The sequence below is a fragment of the Cyprinodon tularosa genome, unplaced genomic scaffold (genome assembly GCF_016077235.1).
Source record: "Cyprinodon tularosa strain WSP-4 unplaced genomic scaffold, ASM1607723v1 ctg335, whole genome shotgun sequence".
Lineage (NCBI taxonomy): Eukaryota > Metazoa > Chordata > Actinopteri > Cyprinodontiformes > Cyprinodontidae > Cyprinodon > Cyprinodon tularosa.
In genome coordinates, this window is record NW_024039047.1 from 335,028 (window position 1) to 356,112 (window position 21,085).

General features: G+C 37.0%; 1 protein-coding gene across 1 annotated transcript; it reads left to right on the forward strand.

Moving 5' to 3' along the window:
* The first annotated feature begins 602 nt into the window (after nt 1-602).
* itgb2 (integrin, beta 2) lies at nt 603-17,815 on the forward strand. Its single transcript, XM_038294148.1, has 16 exons — nt 603-701; nt 1,620-1,671; nt 1,773-1,870; nt 3,073-3,274; nt 3,695-3,865; nt 5,683-5,924; nt 7,183-7,341; nt 7,915-8,010; nt 8,115-8,204; nt 8,301-8,438; nt 10,498-10,688; nt 11,693-11,925; nt 13,924-14,143; nt 14,268-14,482; nt 16,979-17,145; nt 17,345-17,815. The coding sequence occupies exons 2-16, from the start codon at nt 1,623-1,625 to the stop codon at nt 17,408-17,410; spliced, it is 2,337 nt and encodes a 778-aa protein (XP_038150076.1). The 5' UTR covers nt 603-701; nt 1,620-1,622; the 3' UTR covers nt 17,411-17,815.
* Nucleotides 17,816-21,085: the final 3,270 nt, after the last annotated feature.

Genomic DNA, 21,085 nt, shown 5'->3' on the forward strand with positions numbered 1-21,085 from the left:
GGCTTTGTCAAGCTGCTGCCTACCTTTGTGAAGCAGGAAAAAATCGAATACAAAGTGAATCCAGTACAACTTTTTATCGCCTACCAGGAGTGGGTGACAATGGTTGAATAAACTTATGGCTCTCAAAATGGTATCGGTGCCCTATTTGTTGGTACTCGCCGATACTGATACCACCATTTTAGGGCAGTATCGGGGCCCCATCCGATACTGGTATCGGTATCGGTGTAACACTAATCTTTAACAATTCAGACATTACTTTAATTGACAGCAGGGTTTGAACAACACTTCAGAAAACCCTTGTTGTCTCAGAGTCGGAGATAAAACTTTGGAGTGCTAAGTATTTACTTTGCATTTAGGCTCTTTTGTCTAAGGTACTTATAAGAAGCTTTAGGGCTATTTTATGCATAGCAAAACTCTTTAAAAAACATGACTATTTCAAAATACTTTGATACTAATAAAAAGATTAATTTTATTTATTAGAGGTAGGTTTTAGAGTAAGATATTTTGTGGAAAATTAGGAACTTAAGCTTGTGTGTGTTTGGTGCGACTATGAATGTGTGCGTGTCTGGGACCTCCCCGACACCCTATCACACTGCTAAAACTTCCTATGTTGTGGGGAAGTGGGTCTAAATATACTGTCAGTCTCTACACAGAGACACTCTGCCTTGTTTGCAGGAACATTGCTTCCTTCAAGGGTTTTTGTAAGTAAAAGCTTCTTTTTTTTTGTCCTAGTCTTACATTTTGGATTGTGTTTGTGCTTTTAAAAAAACTGGTCATGGAGAGAATGAAAGCCTAAATGAGGAAAGCACAGCAAGTGAAGTGGGTAAAATAATTTTACATCTTACTTCATCAAAAGTTTATTGTTCTTTCCTGATGCCAAATGAGAAAGTGGACCTAACCGTGTCACAGAAATCTGTCTTTATTTTTGATTCCCGAATGTGAAATAGTGTATCAGAAGAATTTTATTTAAAACAGCAACTGACCTTCAAATTAAGAACAGAGTGTTTTTTGAAGATAAGCTTTGTAATCACTCATAAAAACTATGTTCTAACTGGTTAAAAATACGTTTAAATTACTACAATACTTTTGTGTATGAATTAGGTTGTTTGGCAGAGCACATCCACCTATGCTGTGCAAACTGCTAATACAAACATCGCAACGTTATTGTGGCCAAGCTATCATCGTTGAGACCGTCAGTATCAATACTTTCCTTGCTAGTTATTAACAATATATGATCTTAACAGTTTTTTTTTACTGTTTACTTAAATAAATTGTATTAACCTAAAGGAATTAGTACTTTCCAGAAGATTTGTGTGTTTTATATGTGTAGCCATTATTTATTTCAGGAACCAGAAAGAGGAAGTACATCAAGGAGATGACGCTAATGTCAGCTTTTGCCTTTTATGGTGTAAACTTTTAACAAATTGCAACATGTCCCCTGAACTCACTGTAAACCATTTCCACAGAACTTGTTGGTGTCTTAATGCTATTATGACATATGTTGAAATAAACTGTGGCCCCATTATTTGCCTAAGAGCGATTTATTAGTTATCGGTTTTGTTTCATATAACATTTTAGTTTATTGTAATATTAATTAATATTTGTCTGTTTTTTGCCAGAGTATGGATTGGTGCATAATTTCCCTCCTGCTCCTTTTGCTGGGCCAACATGGTAAGTGTCAACACAATGAAGATATAACAGTGAGTGAATATAAGTTAAACTTTTTTTTAATTTATTCATTAATTTTAAAAAGAAAGATCTCTTCTTTTTAGGGTTTTGCCAACAAGAGGAAGTCTGCTCAAAGTCGGTAATCAACTCCTGTGACGACTGCATCAAATCTGGGCCATACTGTGCATGGTGTGAGCAGCTGGTGAGAAAAAAAGTTTATTTTATTATTATTAGTTTAATCAAAACATATAATGACTTATAACTACTTCTTTTTTAACTACTGCATCATCTTTATGCAAGAAATGTATTTATTGTGTTAGTATTACTGCTTAAATGACTCTCTAGGTTGGTGTTAATTAATGTAGTATTGGATATTAAATATTTCTACCCAAACACAAAATTCTAAAACTAGACTGGATATATTAATTAGTTAAACACCTCATAGAAGTATCCCTGTAAATTATCAAAAAGCAAAAAAAAAAAAATAAATAAATAAATAAAATAACTACATATCAACAGTCTGAAGTTCCTATATCTGTCACAGACATTTGGTTTGCGAGCCCCACAAAATTTTCCGTGTGTGACTCTTCTTCACTTATCAACACATATAATTAGCAAACTGATCTAAGCACCACTCACTGAGGGCAGGAAGTGGGTTGTTTTACTGGTTCATGTTTAAATTGGTTTGTTTAAATATATCAACTTAAAAATTAGTCACATAAAAAGGAATTATTGTTGCCTAACCCAAACCTTACATGAATTTAATTTGGGAAGATCTTCATCATCATTAATTCTTAGTCACTAAACAGAAGTTAATGCAACCCTCAGAGGCAAGGCCCAGTTTTGCCCAACTTTTTTCTATTTCACAACAGACCTTTGATTAATACAGCTGCGTTTAACTTTTGTTTTATTAATTTTTTTAGAGACAAACTTGAAGAGAACACAGGCTTCATTCTCCAAAATTACAATTTATCAATTCATCAAAAGAAAGGATAGAAAAGGTAGAAAACAAGTAAAAAAATTTATCGCTGGGTAAAAAACAAAGGCCTAGGCCTCATTTAATTTATTTGACAAAGCTTACTAAATTAATGCATTCAAATAAGTAAAAATAATTCTAAATTCAACTATAAAGTGCCTTGAGACAGCATGTGTTGTGAACTGGTGCTATATAAATAAGCTAAATTGAAATGAATAAATATACATTTCAGGGTTTATTCGCGTGCATTCACAGCGTGCATTCACAGTTGTCTAAAATTTTTGGGGTAATGTGCTTTGAGTATCCTTAGTTTTGGTATTGTTTATGTGTTTTTAATGTATTTATGTATCAATCAGGCTGTCTTTCACAGAATGTTATGCTGTTTTTTATGTTAAATCCTGATTTCGCTGCTTTGCCTTTTTTTAAAGAATTTTACCAAAGCTGGTGAGCAGGAATCAGTTCGCTGTGACACCAAAGCAAAGCTAATTGAAAGAGGATGCAAAACAGAAGAGATGATTTCCCCCAAAAACCAGCAGATCATCTTACAGAGCGACCCTCTGTCCCAGTCATCTGACTCCCAGGAGCCTGTCCAAATGAGTCCGCAAAAAATCCACCTGAAACTGCGACCTGGTTAGTACAGTCAGCTGATGCACTCTGTTTCTCTTTTTCATCGATGCGTAGAAAAAAAGAACAAAGGCACATTGGTGTTGACATTCAGCATATTTGAATACACAAGTTATACACTATTCATACTTTTAAGAACAATAATGTATGTGTGTGTATGTATTGGAATTGCATATCTGTAAATGGCTGCCATGTATAGTAGAGTTTTTCTTTCCCTTCTTGAGCAATGCTATTTATCACTAAATTTATATCATTCAGTTCTTATATTCAAGGACATTTATAAAGGTTATGTACCTCCCATATTTAGAAATTGAGGTAATTATCTCTTGGATACCACATCTTTTACTTTTTTTTTTATAGGTTACACTAACTGTCACAAACATAACCTCTGCAGTGTAACTGATTTGATCATGTCTGTGTTTACAGGGCTTCCACACTCTTTCAAAATCACCTTTAAGAGGGCTGAGGGTTACCCAGTGGATCTTTACTACCTGATGGATCTCTCCTACTCCATGAAGGATGATTTGGAAAATGTCAAAGGCCTAGGAAAAACCCTTTTTGACACGTTGAATAAAATTACTAAAAAAGCTCAAATAGGTAATGAGACTTAAATTTAAACCTAATGGAATAAAACATGCAAATTTCATTCTTAGAACTTTTCAGATACTAAAATTTTTTTTTGCTTCTCAATACCAGTAGAGAACATCACACACCTCAAAAGGCTTAATTTAAAGGCTTACTCAGTAAATTTCTTCCTTGTGGAATGAACAGGTTACACTAAAATAACATGCCAGGAAAACCATTAGAACAGGAACTTTAGTAAATACAAAGACAATTTACCAAATTACCTTTATAATTCACGTGATGGAGAGAATATCTAATAAGTAGAAATAACAGATAACATAATAGAAAATAAAGATATGATGCTAAATTACAGGTTGGTAAATAAATTCAATATTTGCAAACCCAATTTATAACTGATGGTATCCTGAACCTTGCTTGTTTGAAAGAGGACCTTAACTCATCTGTCACTCTGATTAAAAAAAAGAGCTGTTTTTATTATAAAATTTAATCATACTGGGGTTTTTTTCACTTTAGTTCCACTCCAGTCAGTCTCTGCAAAAGGCTGCTCACATTGAGTTCTGGTCCAGGTTTTACTTGTTAAAAGGATGTTTTCCTCTTCAAATTTACTGCATTCCTGCTTGGTTTTAGAGATTGCTGCAAAGCTAACAACACAATGCAAGAAAATTTCCTCTATCATAACATGTACATCCAGGAGCAGTGAATTCTGCAAACTCATCCACTGGATGCATTTAGTTCGGGTTTCTTACATACAAAACTTTTAAACAAACTGTCTATCCTTTGATTTAATTGTCTCTGTAAAGTGCCTTTAATTTACATATATTGTAAATTGATCATTTATTTATATAAACTGAAAATATTTAAAGGTATAGTGGAGGATTTTGCACATTTTTGATAAGACCCGCCCTTTGCACTTAAATAAAACTCCACGCCTGTTAAAGATGTGCAAGAACATGTATGAGCCCAATTCCCACACTCTGTTGCTGTTTGCATGGCTCTTACAAGCTTACTTTTCAAAAGAAGATTTGCAATTTTTCCACTTTGTCAGACTCAGACTAAGTGAAAATGGGGATGAGCACGGGTTCTCTCCGGGTACCCCGGCTTCTTCCCACAGTCCAAAAACATGACTGTTTTTGGATTCTCTAAATTCTCCTTGTGTGTGTGAATGGTCGTTTGTCCTGTTTGTCTCTGTGTTGCTTTGCAATGGACTTGCGACCTGTCTAGAGCATACGCTGCCTCTCGCCCGTAGACACCTGGAGATAGGCACCAGCACCTCTTGCAACCCGATTTGGGATTAAGCGTGTAAGAAGATGGATGGATGGATGGATGGATGGATGGATGGATGGATGGATGGATGGATGGATGGATGGATGGATGGATGGATGGATGGATGGATGGATGGATGGATGGATGGATGGATGGATGAATGGAAGGATGGATGGATGGATGGATGGATGGATGGATGGATGGATGGATGGATGGATGGATGGATGGATGGAAGGATGGATGGATGAGCACGTAGGACCGCCTTACGTAAATGTATCACCAGAATGATTGACAATTAGGAGCATCACTTATTTTGATGATCCACCTGGAAAAAGAACATCCTCCACTGAAGCTTTCATGAACAAATTGGTAAAAGTTTTACACAATGGCCATACTGCAGCCAACAGGCAGCAGTATGGTTTAAAACTTTAATTCTTCAATTAAAAATACTTTATTAAACCCGGAGAGAAATTAATTGTTGCAGTAATTCCTAGAGTTATGCAGTTTTGTTGTATATGTTAATAGCTGTAAGCAGAAATAATCTTTTAACAAATTTGTGATTACAGGGTTTGGTGCCTTTGTTGATAAGACAGTGCTTCCCTATACCAACACTAACAAGGAGAAACTGGAGAAGCCATGTGATGAGAATTACCAGCAATGTCAGGCTGCCTTTGGCTACAGACATGTTCTTAGTATGACATCGAGCGAGCGACAGTTCAGAGAGGAGGTGGCAAAGCAGTATATTTCTGGAAACTTAGACTCTCCTGAAGGAAGTCTTGATGCCATGATGCAAGCGGCTGTATGTGGGGTAAGAGGCACCTTTCAGTTCCTCAGTAAAAAAACAGTCATAAAAACAGTTAAGGTGTGGATCCAAGAAAAGAAATGACTTAGGTTGTAATATGGTAAACAATTATCGTGATTAATTGACTATTGAAATAATCATCAACTAATTTATTAGTCGATTAATTGTTAGCTGGAGACTCTAACTAAAACATGCTTTTAGCTGACAGAGCAACCTACTTAAAGCAGTAAATATACCATATTTATTTAAGATAAAAAAATATATATTTTTTTTTTCTTCTGTCTATATGCTCTATCCAGAACTCCTCAAGTGGAAAAGTTTTAGTTTCACCTGGTTTCATTTAGTAAAAAATCTTCTTAAAGGAACCTTTTGCTTTTTGATTACTAATCAATTTATTGAAAAAATAATCAACAGATTATCGTTAGTTGCAGCCTTAGTTATAAGGTAAGCGTAGGGTCAGCATGTTTTGAAGATGTGTAAACAGTGTTTATAGAAGCTATCAAAACACAGTAATTTACAAACTATATAGAATTTCCCTACTAATCCAGACTTTCTTCGTATTAATTAAAATTCCACCTGCAAAGAGAGAAGATAAATTCTTGATTTAAAATTATTCAATATTAAACAATTATTACTGCTTTACTGGTAGTTATTGTGAGTGCCATTGCAACCAATGGCATCATTGATCACATGTCTATGGACTATAGTATTAGCTTTGCTAATGAAAACAAAGGTTCGTGTCTGTGACAAAATATGACTTTTTAAAAAACTTTTTATTTTGTATTTTTGCATTAAAACAAACAAAATGTGATAAAAATACAGAGGTATAAACAGGTATAAAAGCTATAACAGAGTCTGAGTTTAGTGAATGTGGGGATCACAAAAGTCTTAAAAAGGTTTATCTGTCAGATTCCAGTCTTATTGAGGGTAAGTCCTTTCCGATTTGTGTAATCAAACCACTTCCTCCACTGTTGTTTCAGGTATTTGTACTTTATCCTTAGGTGGTAGGTCATTTCCTCCATTGTGAAGATTTCCTCTACTATTAAAATCATTGCATTCGGTGTGGAGGGTCACTTTTTTAACCATTTTCTGGTAATCACCTTTTTAGCTGCCACTATCAAGATTTTGAGAAGATAGATATCTTTCCGGTGTATCCCTTCACTCTCCAGCCGGCCCAAGTACATTATTCGTGGGCCCTTGGGTATCTTGTATCCTATTATTGACAAAATATGACTTTTTTACATCTTTTTGACACATTTCACAGGATCAAATAGGCTGGAGGAACAGCAGCACTCGATTGATTGTTCTGGCCACAGATGCTGGATTTCACATGGCTGGGGATGGAAAACTGGCTGGGATCCTAGAACCCAATGATGAACACTGCCACATAAAAAACAACCTCTATGTCAAAAGTAGTGAGATGGTATGTGTTTGTTTTTGTTCTATTGCTGACAAAAATATGAGGTAGAGTTGGAGAGGGGATTTAAACATGTCTACTGTGCTGTTCACACTGAGGAAAATGGAAAATTATCAATACTGAGAAATACCAGAAACTTACAGATACAGGACAGTACCTGTATTTTGATTCACATCACCCACTGGAACACAAACCATTTGTCATTAAAACTCTTGAGATAGGAGGATGACAAGGTCCCCTCAGTTACAAAGGAGAAAGGAAAAGAAAAATATATTAGGAAATCACTCCAAGCATGTGGTTTTTGTTAAGTCAGCCGAAAAAAGAAAATCAATGGGAGGAGCAATAATACATCTATCACAGGAAAGAAAACAAAATGATTCCATATGTGTCAGGAGAATCTGAAAAACCTAGCATAAAGTAACAGAACAACTACATGTTCTAGATCAAGCTGCTAGAACTGGCACTCCTAGAAAGTCCAGTTACCTCTGATTCAAGCATGTTTTGTGGTAACCATGGCTGGATTAACTGAGGGATTGTAGTTGTCTATTTTTATCTCTTGTTTTTGTTTCTGATTTCCAGGACTACCCATCTGTTGGACAGTTGGCCATCCAGCTGGAGAAAAACAATGTCCAGCCAATATTTGCTGTAACAGAAAACGTTAAGAACGTTTACGATGTAAATATATTAACATTTCCTTCAATGCAGCTGGTTCAGATAATTCCAACATGTAGCAAAAATGTACATCTGATCTAAAATATTTTAATTTCATGTTATTTTAGAATCTCAGCAAAATGATACCAAAATCAGAGGTGGGAGTTCTGTCATCAGATTCAAAAAATGTTGTTCAACTGATTGAAAATGCCTACCAGGTAAGTCTGCTGTGCAACTGTTCACTAAATGTATTCTGGTTTAATATACGTTTAATTGAATTGAGACAATATGCTAAAATCAATATTTTGCTACAGAAATTATCCTCTAAAGTCACAGTGACGCATGATGTTCTTCCTGACAATGTACGAGTTGAGTACCGACCAGAGTGTGATCATCCCAGGCAAGAAGGCCCGAATAAAGGGGTCTGTGATCAAGTGCATGAGAGACAAGAGGTTAGTGGTTTTAGATGCTTTTTACCCTAATTCTCTCATAACCAAGTGAAAATTATGCTTTTTGGAAATAAAATGTGGGAGAGGTACAAAACAAAAAACACCTGGTTTTTCTAATGAAACACGTGCTAATATTCCATACCAGTTTGTTTAATTGGATGGTTGGATGGTTAATGAAACAGAAATGACAGATTCCAAGATGTGGCAATGAACTAAGTATATATGGTTTACATATTCTTATATGTGCCTAAAAGACCAACACAATTTAGCAAAGCTCTTAGTAATTTGCCAAACAACATACAGTTTAAAGAAAATTCAGTCATGCCTGTGTGATTTAGGTCCAAACATGTGCAGAGGTGTGTATACACCACTCTGCCCCGCCAACACATCCAGCCAACAGGTATTGACCATTTTGTTGTTCTGTGTCACAGACAAAAATCTGTATGTGTTGACTGCTGGTCAAAAATGACACAAAGAAACTATGGTACAGCTCATACCCAGTGTGTGTGGACTTTGATGCTTTGTCACACCCACATGCTTTGATGCAACAAAATTCCTTTGATAACTTTTGATTCTCAATGCCTTAAAGGAGTACAAACTTACGATAACATCTAGTGATCCACATCAGAATAAAGCACATTAGACGCAATATTATGTTGTGATATTTTATAATATATTTAATACCCACCCTGGTAGGGGTGGTGAATATCTTATGTAATAAGAGACTATTCAGACTCTCATATATTGTTTATGAAAGTGTGAACTGAGCTCAAAACATGATCAAACAGATAATTCTGCACATACATGGAATAAATTCACAACTTCCATTGAAAATATAGGTTGTTTCAACAAAAATCCTTCAGCTCCAAGTCAAACATATTTCGACTCTTGACTAGTGAAACTAAACTAAAGTGAACTACGATGTACAAAGAGGAAGGTAAATCATGGTTGACGTCCCTTTCACAGTTTAGGATGGATTTTGTATTTGACAATCAGAGTTTATCTTGAAGAATTTGGGATTTGATCAAATTAGCTTTTTACTAATTTAGAGTGACTGGAATGTTTTCAAAACAATTTACAATGCAAATCCATGAGGTGAATAAAACATTCTTAAAATTATACTTTATTAAAGGAGTTGCTTAATCAAGAACCAATAACCTTCAGGTAAATCATTCTTTACCCTCTTTGGAATAGCTAGCAGTGAATAGGTATGAGGTTTCCATTAAATTACTTTTGGTCTTAATTTGGTAATTGAAATTTAATGAGCTCATCAGAAAACACATGAACGCTAACGTTTTATCAGTGTTTAATCCCTTAGTTAAGTAAAGCTTGTCCAAGCTTCAACCACAACTCAAAACATATTACTGTAGCATTGCGTACCATGTGATCCATCCTGTAAGTTTTTTCTTTACTCATCAGTAAACACACGAAATATATGGTTTAACTAGAATCTTTCCCTAACTGTGCCAGACCTCATACCTATGTTCCTGACCATTTTGGAGAGTTTGCGTTTCCTCCAGTATTTGGCAGCTTAGCATGGCATGCTCACAGCAAGGGGGGTTTCCTTTGTCCCACTGAAAAACCCTGTCTCTGTAAAACTCAGAGAAATGTGTTGCAAAAGTTCAGTTTTTCAGTTATGAAATGTCATTCATCACAAGCCTTGGTCATTCTGGAGATTTGGACCCTGGGCCTGGGTCTCCATGGTGGTGTCCTCTTCCAACATGAACCCCCTGGCAGCTTCATGGAAAGAGAGAGAAATCCTCAGTGCCGTGGTTTTTAGTGTTTTCAGCTCCGTGGGGGGCCAAGGCACACCTATGTGGCACGTGTACTGTGGAGGAAGATGGGCTGAGAGGGGGTTGCAGAGTTCTCACACCCGTTTTATGAGCAAAACTGCATCCTTTTCCCCAGTGAACATGTTAAGATGAAACATGGACTTTGGTCCTCAATGTCCAATACTTTATTATTGTTTATGTTCCAGCACTTCCATCCCAGGAGAAAATTAAGAATCATGTGATTCGTTTTACAGTAAATTTCTTCATTGGTTCATTTGCTCCCTTTGCAGATACATTTCAATGTTACAGTGACAGCAGACACATGCATGGAGGAAAAGTCCTTCACCATAAGCCCACTTGGAATTAAAGACAAACTGACAGTAACCATTACTACTGACTGTACGTGTGAATGTAATAACCCTGCAGGCAGCAATCTGGCACACTGTAACAATAGAGGAAGCATTGACTGTGGGGTGTGCAGGTAAGGTTTCTTCATCAAAATTACTGCTTAAATTTTTTATATCCTCATATTAATGTTTGCAGTCATGCAATGTTCACTATTTTTTGGGTTTTGTTCAGTATTGCTGCAGAAGATACACAATTCCAAAAAGTTTTGATTGATATGGTGCCACAGCACCATATCAATTAACTTAGATGCTCCAGGCACTTCATTTGTTGGCAATGTATTTAAAGTTTAATGTGGACTGTCTAATTGGATTGCACAGAGTCCCTACATACAACTCTATAGAGCAATTTATAGAGCAATCACTAGTGCCCCCATAGATTATGAGCTGGATGTCATGGAAGATCCTGGATCTCATCTTAATAACGGTTACTATCTGACAACATGTTCTAACTTGTTTGTAGAGCAGTCTGCGAAGTGTATGACACCTAGTGTGTGTGGGGGTACAGAGGGTAGAATAGGTCTAAGCATTTTTCTCAGTAAATATATTTCTAGAGGTGCTATTCATGTGTGTCATTCATGATGTGGGCAACAATCCTTACAGTTTTGCAATCCACTCCTATAAAGAAATCAAACCATAGATGTCCAGAAATTCAGTTATGTGTAATAAAGGGAAATGGCACAGGCAAAAAGTGCAGGATTGCAACTGGAGGGGAGGTGTAGATAGGTGTTCTTGTCTGGTCCATTGGTCCTTAAGAAACATTGTTCCAAAAGCAGTAACAGACTTACACAAAACCCAAGAGTTTTTTAGCAATAAATAGAGCAATCTGCTGGAAATCATTTACTGTAAATTCGATGGCCATTAGGTTTAGTAGATGTTGCTGAAATTTCCACAAGTTTATTAGCATTGGTATGTTGTACTTTGCTGTTAAGATTCTTTGTAGGGACCTCTGAGATGAACCTTAGCTGGTAATGGAAAATGGATGAATTTAGATTTTTGTATTAAATTGGAGGAATTATTGTGAAAAGATATTACACATTTTATTTAGTTTTTAAATTATTTGTATTATGTCTCTATACAGCTGCAATGACGGTTTTACCGGTCAGTTTTGCGGCTGTGATGTTACTACAAAAGATGCAGAAGCTCTGCGAGCTTCCTGCAAAAAGGATAATGGCACGGAGTGTGAGGGCCGAGGAGACTGTGTATGTGGCAGATGCCAGTGCCATAAAACAGAGCAAGGAAACTTTTATTATGGAGACTATTGCGATTGTGATGATGAACATTGCGAGAAATTCAACAATAAGCTATGTGCAGGTAAGAGCTGTATTTCTTAGCTGTTTTTTAAAGTAACTGATATCTTGCACCAGAAAGTATTTCTGAAAGACCTTAAAAATGTAATTGGCATCTTTTTTATCCCTATAACTTAAAAATGCCAGACAAAGGTTCATAGGTTCACAATCCTTCAAAAAACACATGTGGAGTGGAAGCAGGGGGGGGGGGGGTTCTTTCTAGTAACTATTACAGAGGCCAGAGGCAACAGGCATAAATTAGGCATTAGAAGCTTAACATGTGCAGGTTGAATTTAAAGTTTCTTGACTCAATTCTTCTGTAAGTGTCTCCGAGCAATCTAAATATGTTTAATCTATAGATACATTCACTTTTAAGATTAGCTAAAACATTGTTTATGGAGGAGGGGCAGCTGCTTTGCATAAAGGACTGTGTTTGGGCTAGCTCCTAGATGCTTCATTGGTGGTCTTGTCTTGGTCAACCTAAGACAAGACCACCACTCATAAACGCTTAACATCCACCCAATTTTGGGGAATTCTCACCTATTTTGCATACCCAAATGGAAAAGTAAATAACTTAGGAACTGTAAGCCCAAATTACATGTGTGATGCATTATTTGAAAGCTAAAACCTTCTAGTTTCTGAATATATACGTGAAAATTGGGAGAGTAAAACACCCAAACTCAAAGTAGTTTTTTTTATTCTCAAAAATAATAGGTCTTTTTTGAGCAGACGTTATAAAGACATGTGCTTTGGGGCTTGCTATGTCCATAAAATAAACTAGGTGGTTGAATTGTGGAGAGTCTAAGCTTTGCAATGATGTCTAACATGTCTATGGTAAACATGTTACCAGTGTAATTTTCATGCATTCTGAGTTATTATTTGTAAACGCTTTAAAACGGTTTTGAGAGGATAATAGGGCCTATATATCCTTTATAGCCTTGGGATCCCCCAGACTGAACCAGAGTCTGTGGCTTAGGAAAAGAATGTCAGAGTTTCATTCTCCCTTGAACTGTACCAGTGCAAGTACCCAGTTCAATCCCCATAGCCTGTACTCTGGGTTTCTGAGCCAAATCCTTAAAGCAACACTGCTCCCTGGGCGCCACGCAATGGCAGCCCACTGCTCCCCAACAGGATGGGTTAAATGCAGAAGTAAATTTCTCCAATATGAGATCAGTAGAGTTCAATAAAATTTCAATTAAACAGAATAACATCTACTTTGAATTCATAAAATTAATTCTTAAAATGAATACTGAAAATATAATGCATTTAAATAATAGCTTTTTGTTTTTCTTAACAGTGTCCTGTCTGGCGATGTTGCAATAAGAATAATTGTCTTGATGCCAAAAAGAGCCCAAAAGATTTTATTTTCACAAGTGGAGCAGGCTATCGTCATAGTGTTCCACTTGATTTATGTATATAAAGTGCTTTATTATAATTATGCAGGAAGTATTACTGATTATATGGACACTGCAATGTAAGTAGAACAGGAAAGGAAAAACATAAAAAAGGAGGTAAAAGGGATATAACGATAAAATATTTTCCATCAGCTTCATCACCTGCAAGGAGATGTAAAAAGAACAGCACAACCAATGGACTTGGTACAAGACATACAATAAAGTAACACCTAGATACTATCACTGAAATATGAGTAGTATAATTTAATCTGACATGTATTCTGTGTTACCTGAAGATAAGACTATAGGCTTTCTGTGTGGAAGTGAATCTCTAAGTACCTGGAACCAAGCACCTGTAGTTGTTTTTGTGTGAGTGCACTAGTGCATGTAAATTTTATCCGAAGAAAAAATGCTCAATACTGGTTGCATTTAAATAATAGTTGAATCAACGAATGTTTTGAAGATGAGAAGGAAAGATAATATAGAAACCAACACCTGAACAAAAAAACAATCTGTTAAAAAAAACTAATGTGGAAGACTTCTTTAGTTAGTGTAACTAAAAGTGAAATAAAAAAATATATATAAACTATAAAATACTAATCCTTTACAATCCTTTTTTTTTTTCCCAGGAAACGGTAATTGCAAATGTGGAAAGTGCGAATGCTTTAAAGGTTATAGTGGCTCTGCTTGTCAGTGCAAGGTTTCAGATGAGGGATGTCGTACAACAAACGGCACTGTCTGCTTTGGCAGAGGGACGTGCGTTTGCAACCTTTGTGAATGCCGTGAGGGATATCAGCGCCCAAACTGCCAGAAATGCCTTGGCTGCCCTGACCCATGCCAGACCAAGCTGTAAGACCACTAAAGTTGCTGTGATGCATAAAATGTTACTGGTGCTAGTGAAAACTTTATGGCTTATTTGTTTTTTGTTTTTTTACTTATTTTATTTTAAACTTTATCTATTTTCTTTTCTCAGGAAATGCATTGAATGCCTTTTCCCTGATCCTGATAATTTGGGAAAAGACTGCAAAGATGTTTGTCAGGAGACCATTTCCCATTCAGTCGTTGAAACGTTTACTCTTCAGGGTAAAGAATGCAACCAGAAGGACAGTCAGGGCTGTTGGATCAAATTCAAGCTGGAGCAGTTAACTGGAATTGATAGTTATTTGGCTGAAATACTGAACACAAAAGGTACGTATGTTACTGATTGCAAGTCATTTATACCAGTTTGCTTTTTAAATTTAACTTGACAACTTTTTTTAATGTAATGATGTAAACTCTAATCATAAAGGGGCCAGTGTCCTGCAACTTTTAGCTGTGCCCTACAAAACATGCCTGAATAAAATTGTCTTAACTGAATTATTACCACCAGCAGTTGGGCTCTGACGTGCTTAGTGTTGCAGTGCTGTAGAGCTAATTCTTGAGTAAGGTATGTTGAAGCAAATAAGCATCTAAATGCTGGAGGACACCAGCCCTCCGGGACTGAAATTAAGGAGCTTAACTAAAACTAAATTGGAAAGTGAAATAGATTTAAGATTATTGTGAATTTGCTCCTTATAAACTGAATAAAAAGCAAACACAGTTATGCTGTTAAACTGAGGAGTCATTCTGACCAGTCAAAGCACAGCCACATTCACACTCATCATTTATAAACCAATACATGAGCAATTTGGGGTTGAAGGCATTGACAAATAAAAGGAGGAAGCTGGAGTCATATTAAGACTGCATGGCAGCTATGTTTTACCATTGACCAGCATGGTGACCCCAGTACAAATCAAGAACAACCATTGAAAAATGGCAAGAATTCAAATTTTTCACGGTTTGAGCCTTAGAAGGTTCTAAGCAGAGTTTTTCCAATTTAAAAGGAATAAATGAAGCATTTTAGCTTTATAGTTGGAGCATTTTTGCCTCCTGCAAACACATTCATCAAATTATACAAAAGAATAGTGCAGCTACTCTTTCCTGAGAACTATTTTGAAAACTCTGTTTCTATTTCAGTGGTTTTTTTTATATGGTCTTAAACTTTTGACAAGCTGATGAACAGCCTATTTCAGTTTAATTGGTGTTTGCAAAAATTGCTGACCCAACTTTTTTGTCTCACTCCATTTCTTTGCATTTGGAAACTCTAACTAGAACCATCTTAAGACTCAACAGTGCAAAATAGGAATTTCCATCATTTTTCAACTGGTCTACTGATCAGGAGTATATTGGCTGTGGGAAGGAAGGATCTCTGTTGCAGTCTGTTTCATCCTGCACCTTTTAGATCCATCCTTATTCCAACACACCCGAATCAAATGACTGAGTTACCTACTCGGTATGCAGGCGCTCCAAGGCAGAGGTTAAGAGCAGCTCCTCTCAACAAATTTCACAATTATGCCGCTTAAAATTATACAAACTAGACATCAAACCCGCATCTATGATCGCCAACACCTGCTGGAGCTACAGTCACAAAAATGTTTTAAATACTGACATTCTTGACGGTTTAAAAAGCTGCAGAGTGCTACGGATGGATGTCAACAAGACAACAGCAGAAAATAACTGACGGAGGAAGAGATGCACGAAACGGAGAAAGCAGGGCTGCAGAGGGGGGCTAACTGCAAAGCTAAAGAGAGATCCCCACAGACCACCGCTTCCATAAATCATGCTCTCCAATGTCCGTTCGTTAGAAAACAACATGGATAACCTCCGACTCGAACTCTCTTCAAAGAGAGATGTCCAGGAGTACCGGACGGTGCAGTTGGCCTATGGGGGCTGATGCTGTACCACGCCGATAGAAAACAAAGAGCTCTGCATGAATGGAAACTCCTCTTAGACTGTTCCCATTCAATCTTCGGCATCTAGAGGGAAAGTACAGCCCTCTGCAGGTGAAAATGAGGAGAGGACTCTAGATCCTTCCCTGCCAAATGCTGAAACATCCCCAACCGACTCCTCCCGGCCTCCTCCGGCTTCTACACCTTCTCCAGCATCGTCTGTCGCTGCTATAATCTGCTGATGGCATTACTGCTGCTTTAACCATGTCAGTCTCTTCAACCCAGGGGGCTACCACCTTCACAGGATCGTCATCATCGTCCTCTACCTCCCCTGAGCCAGGTGGATGCTTTTGATTCAGTTGTGTTTTGAATAAAGGCACATGTAAAAGTTGCAGGATGCCGGCCCCCAGGAACTGCAATTGCTCACCCCTGATCTAGAGAATAATCTGACTAAAGACATTTTTAGGTTAGTGTCTTATGAAGTGGATCCTCCCAGAAATCCATTGAATTTTCATTTTATGAACCACCCTTCTTCACAATAACCTTGATCAGATTCAAAGCAGTTCCCAGAGAAGAGTCCGCCTCCTTTATTAACTTGTTAAGGCACTGATTCTGATACTGCTTGCTCAACAGCAACATTTTGTAAGACCTGCGGCGTCTGACTGCATTCACCGAAGGTCTGAACTGGTCATAAAGCAATTAGTCTGTTTTTACTTCAACCCAATATAATACCTATTTACTGGGTATTAAACCTATTTGCTCCATCTCTTCTACCATGAGGTAGATAGTGTTTGACATTTTTCTCTTGCTCCTATTACTATTCTCTATTCTATTCAGATTTAAGGTGAGGTGATTGTTTCTGCACTATCCCATAAAGCAGACCACCAGCTCTTAGTGTTACCGTATTAGTTATATCTGTTTGATTATTTTTTCACAGATTGCCCGGAACCACCTAATGTCATAGCTATCATACTTGGATCTGTTGCTGCTGTGGCTGTAATTGGGATTCTGCTGCTGATGCTGATCAAGTTACTGATCCACATGAAGGACCTAAAAGAGTTCAAAAAATTTGAAAATGAAAAGAAGAAAAGCAAATGGGCAAATGTAGGTTTTTTTTCATTCTTTTTTTCTCTCTATCCACTATCAATCCATAGTTTAAAACACTGACAACAAAAGTAGTGAGGAAAAGGTTTTGATCTGAGGGAAAAAAGTAAAAGTTTTACAAACCGTAATTCAAAACATTTCTAAATATTGTTCTAACCCTGCACACCAATCATTGTAACTTGTTGTTTCTTTATACTAGGCTGAAAATCCACTGTTCCAGAATCCCACCACGACTGTGGCCAACCCTCTGTTTACTGGAGAGTGAGGACCCCCTGCTGCAGCGCTCACTGATATTTATTCAGAGCTTATCTTGAAGGGAAAAAAATGCTAACTTTTATATGACTTTTAATTATGTAGCATTGCAAAAGTGATTAACTTTGTAGAATTTCTGTTTATTATAAAGAAATACGTAAGGTTGGTTTTCAGAGCTCATATTTGCTTTTATTTTAACTTTTTTTTCAGTTAACAGACAATGTAAAGTTTAAAGATCTGTAACAACTGTTCTGAGAAATTTGCTCCTCATTTTGATGGAACTGTAAGTTAGCCATGTGAATACAACCACTTTCCTTAAACTGGTATCATCCCTCTTGTTTCCCTGACAACAAGGTTCTAGGATTTCCTCAGGCCTTTCAAGTTAAAAACTGGAATATTAAAAATGAATATGTTTTGATTTCCTTTATTTCTCTGAACCAAATATACTTTTCAACTAATAGTCTAATAAAAATCCTTCTGGGCTGAGCCATGATAATTCTGGCAGAAGTACTACACACAGTTAAACAGGCAACCTGCTCTCCTTCTCTGAAAGCTTTCCTCTCAACCTTAAAATATTTCTTTGTGAACCTCTGCCATGGACCCAGATGTTTCCTAAGCACTTCTTCTCAATCAAATCAGTAAATGTGCCGATCCCTTTTCCTACCCTCCTCGTTGCACTTGTCTGTCTCCAGAAGTCAACTGAAGAGGCAACTGGTGAGACCATATTGGATTCCGGCACCAGGACCAAAGCAGAATCGAGCTCTGCAGGATTCTACAGCACCATACAGCACGTGACCCAGGAATGAATAGATAGATAGATAGATAGATAGATAGATAGATAGATAGATAGATAGATAGATAGATAGATAGATAGATAGATAGACAGACAGACAGACAGACAGACAGACAGACAGACAGACAGACAGACAGACAGACTTTCATTTCCTGTGGTGTGAGGTTGGTAGGAGGTGGTTTGGTGCTAAACAGGGTAGTTGTTACCTTCATCATGAGTTGTTCTGCCTCTGTTTTGAAAAGGTTATTGTTCCTGATGACAAAACAGAATTTTAAAATGTATATGCCTTGAAAGATTTGGTTTTATTTTGGCCAGATGATAATCATATTTTTTATTTGCAATAAAGTGGAGACTTGCCAATCAAGACTTGTAATCTGAACACATTTAAAGTAGCCTATGCCTCTGTATTTTATATTTAAATAACTGGCTTCAGATTGCTTTTTACAGATCATTATGTACAAAATTAATATTACGTAAAATTGAAGTTTATATTCTGTATTCGAAAAATTTTTGCTTAGTTGCTCACATTTTTATCCATCCCACTGCATGAAAAGTGGGATTTTCGTCAATATGCGGCACTGTAGATTGTCGTGGAACTTCAGGTTAGCGGCAGTTTACGACAATTTGCAGGCTTCGCCGAAAACTCCCGTAAATTGTCAGAAATTGACGTGGACTCTCTTAGGCAGTGTTCCCACCATGCCTCCCCCCCATGGAATTCTAGGGGAGGCTTTAACATGTAAATGAACATGCTGTGAGCTATACAAATGCAAATCAGGGTTGCAGGGGGGGTTTTACTCCAAGTGACATTTTTCTCAAAGGTAAGAATACAAAGAGATCAGGCTCAGTATAGCCTCTTACATTTTAGCTTGAATTGATTTATTTAATTAAAGTATAGAGACCAAAACAGATCTTTAGCTGACAGAGCAATACATTTAGAGCAGTAATTATAAAAAAAAAAAAATTGCATTTAAGATAAAAAATCAAATGTTGTCTGTCAATATGCTCAATTCACAATTACTTAAGTGGAAAAGTTTCAAGAAATGAGTCTGAGATGATTCACTTTATAACATGGCGCATTATCCTGTTGGAAGTAGCCATCAGAAGATTGTTACACTGTGGTCATAAGGTCCGGCCAGGTCAAGATCCGCAATTGCAATCGCACCAAACAGGAAAAAGAACATCGACAAATTCCGGTTCGTCAAATTAAAATATAGCAGCAACAGATCGGTGACTAGAAATTATAGCACAATTCTTATATATATATAAAAAAAAAAAAAACTAACACCGTTTATTTAAATGATTGGATCCAAACTATTGGTTATTCACCAACGAGGAAGCAGATTTCTCATCTCCATCAAAATATTTATTTTATACCGAGGGACTTAAACTTTAATCAAATCCATTCAAAAGAAACTTCTTATTACAGGAATGAAAAGAGATGCTGAGTTTGGAAGTAGTGAACAAGTTCATTAAAAAAAAAGCAGTTTTGAATTATCCTTATCCCCGTTACAAAAATCTACAAATATATATATATATATTTGGGCAGAAACTGAACATATGCTGGATGATGGTGGGATTTTTTTAATATGTCATATTAAATTAAGCGCTCACAGGGTTCATACAGGAATGAGTGACTCTAATTTAATGCTATTTTAATGCTATTTGAAATGATTTTAATGCCATCAACAAGAACCATGTACACAAGTTTTTAGTGTACATGAAATATGAAGGAGCTGTAAGCAGAGTTCCATGACTCCTGTATGTATGTAAACACACACACACACACACACATATATACGTATATATATATCCTCTAGCTTTTTCTCCGCCTGGAGCGATATAATATATCTGACGAAATTGTTTTTATAAGCATTTTTTATTAAAGAATTATAAATACTTCGATAAACATTTTTAAATAATTTTAGAGCCAATTAAGGCCTTGATTTAAAAAAAAAAAAAAAAGAATGATTTTTTAATTATTTTTATTGATCCGCGGAAACTCTGGTTCATCTCGCACATGCTCTTTACGATCTCCAAGAAACTCAGAGCGGCGCGGTGTGCAGCCACAGTGGAGGATGGATGCTTTGCTTTGTGCAGGCGGTCTGGAGCGGAGTATGTGGGATTTCGGGGTAAAACTCCTCTTGGACGCGATGGCGACTCTGCATCGAACAAGACGAACTCAAAGAAGAGATGCTAGCGGTAAATATATGTTCGATTACTGCCTGCTAAGCTAAAAGCAGCCTAGCCTAAGCTACGGCTAATAGCGGCTAATAGTAGCCTTGCAAGAACAAGCTTTATTAAAGGGTATTTTTTGTGATTCACAGGAAGCAGTACGCCGTCTTCACAACTCGGAGACTAATTGCAGGCGCTATGAACCGGAGCAAGGGTAAGATTTAAAGAATATGCTTTCATTCTGCGGTAAAAGGCAATGGATACGGATGGATACCGATCATAGCTGTACATTTTGTTTTCACAGACCTCCTATTTGCTCGGAGCCATACAGCAAGTCCAGATTTGCACGATGTTGATAAAGACGACATTGTGTGTAAGTGACTTGTTTTAATGTTTTCTCCTTCCTTGTTACTGTGACTTGCGTTTGATTTTTTATTTATACCACTCTCATTTAATTGTTTTCCAGCTGCCTGTAAGACGTATTTTCAGACGGTACGCAGGAGCTTCAGATATACGCAGCCAGCCAACACGCTGCGTGCGGAGGCAATCTGCTCGGAGTCGGGCCAGAAGAAAGAGGGTAAGACTTTATTTGGTGACTATTTTTCAGGTGTATTGATAGATGTGTTGTGTCCATACGCAGTGCGCTGATTCATTGTTTTTTTTTCAGCTGCTGAAAGCGAGGCAGAGTGTGCTAGCAGATGAGGAAGTGGAACTCTGGAAGTC

Excerpts from the sequence above, each read along its gene's own strand:
- itgb2 (XM_038294148.1), top strand. The coding sequence starts at position 1,623 with ATGGATTGGTGCATAATTTCCCTCCTGCTCCTTTTGCTGGGCCAACAT. Across the intron at positions 1,672-1,772 it reads CCTTTTGCTGGGCCAACATG|GGTTTTGCCAACAAGAGGAA; the intron begins GTAAGTGTCAAC and ends TCTTCTTTTTAG. Across the intron at positions 8,439-10,497 it reads AAGTGCATGAGAGACAAGAG|ATACATTTCAATGTTACAGT; the intron begins GTTAGTGGTTTT and ends CTCCCTTTGCAG.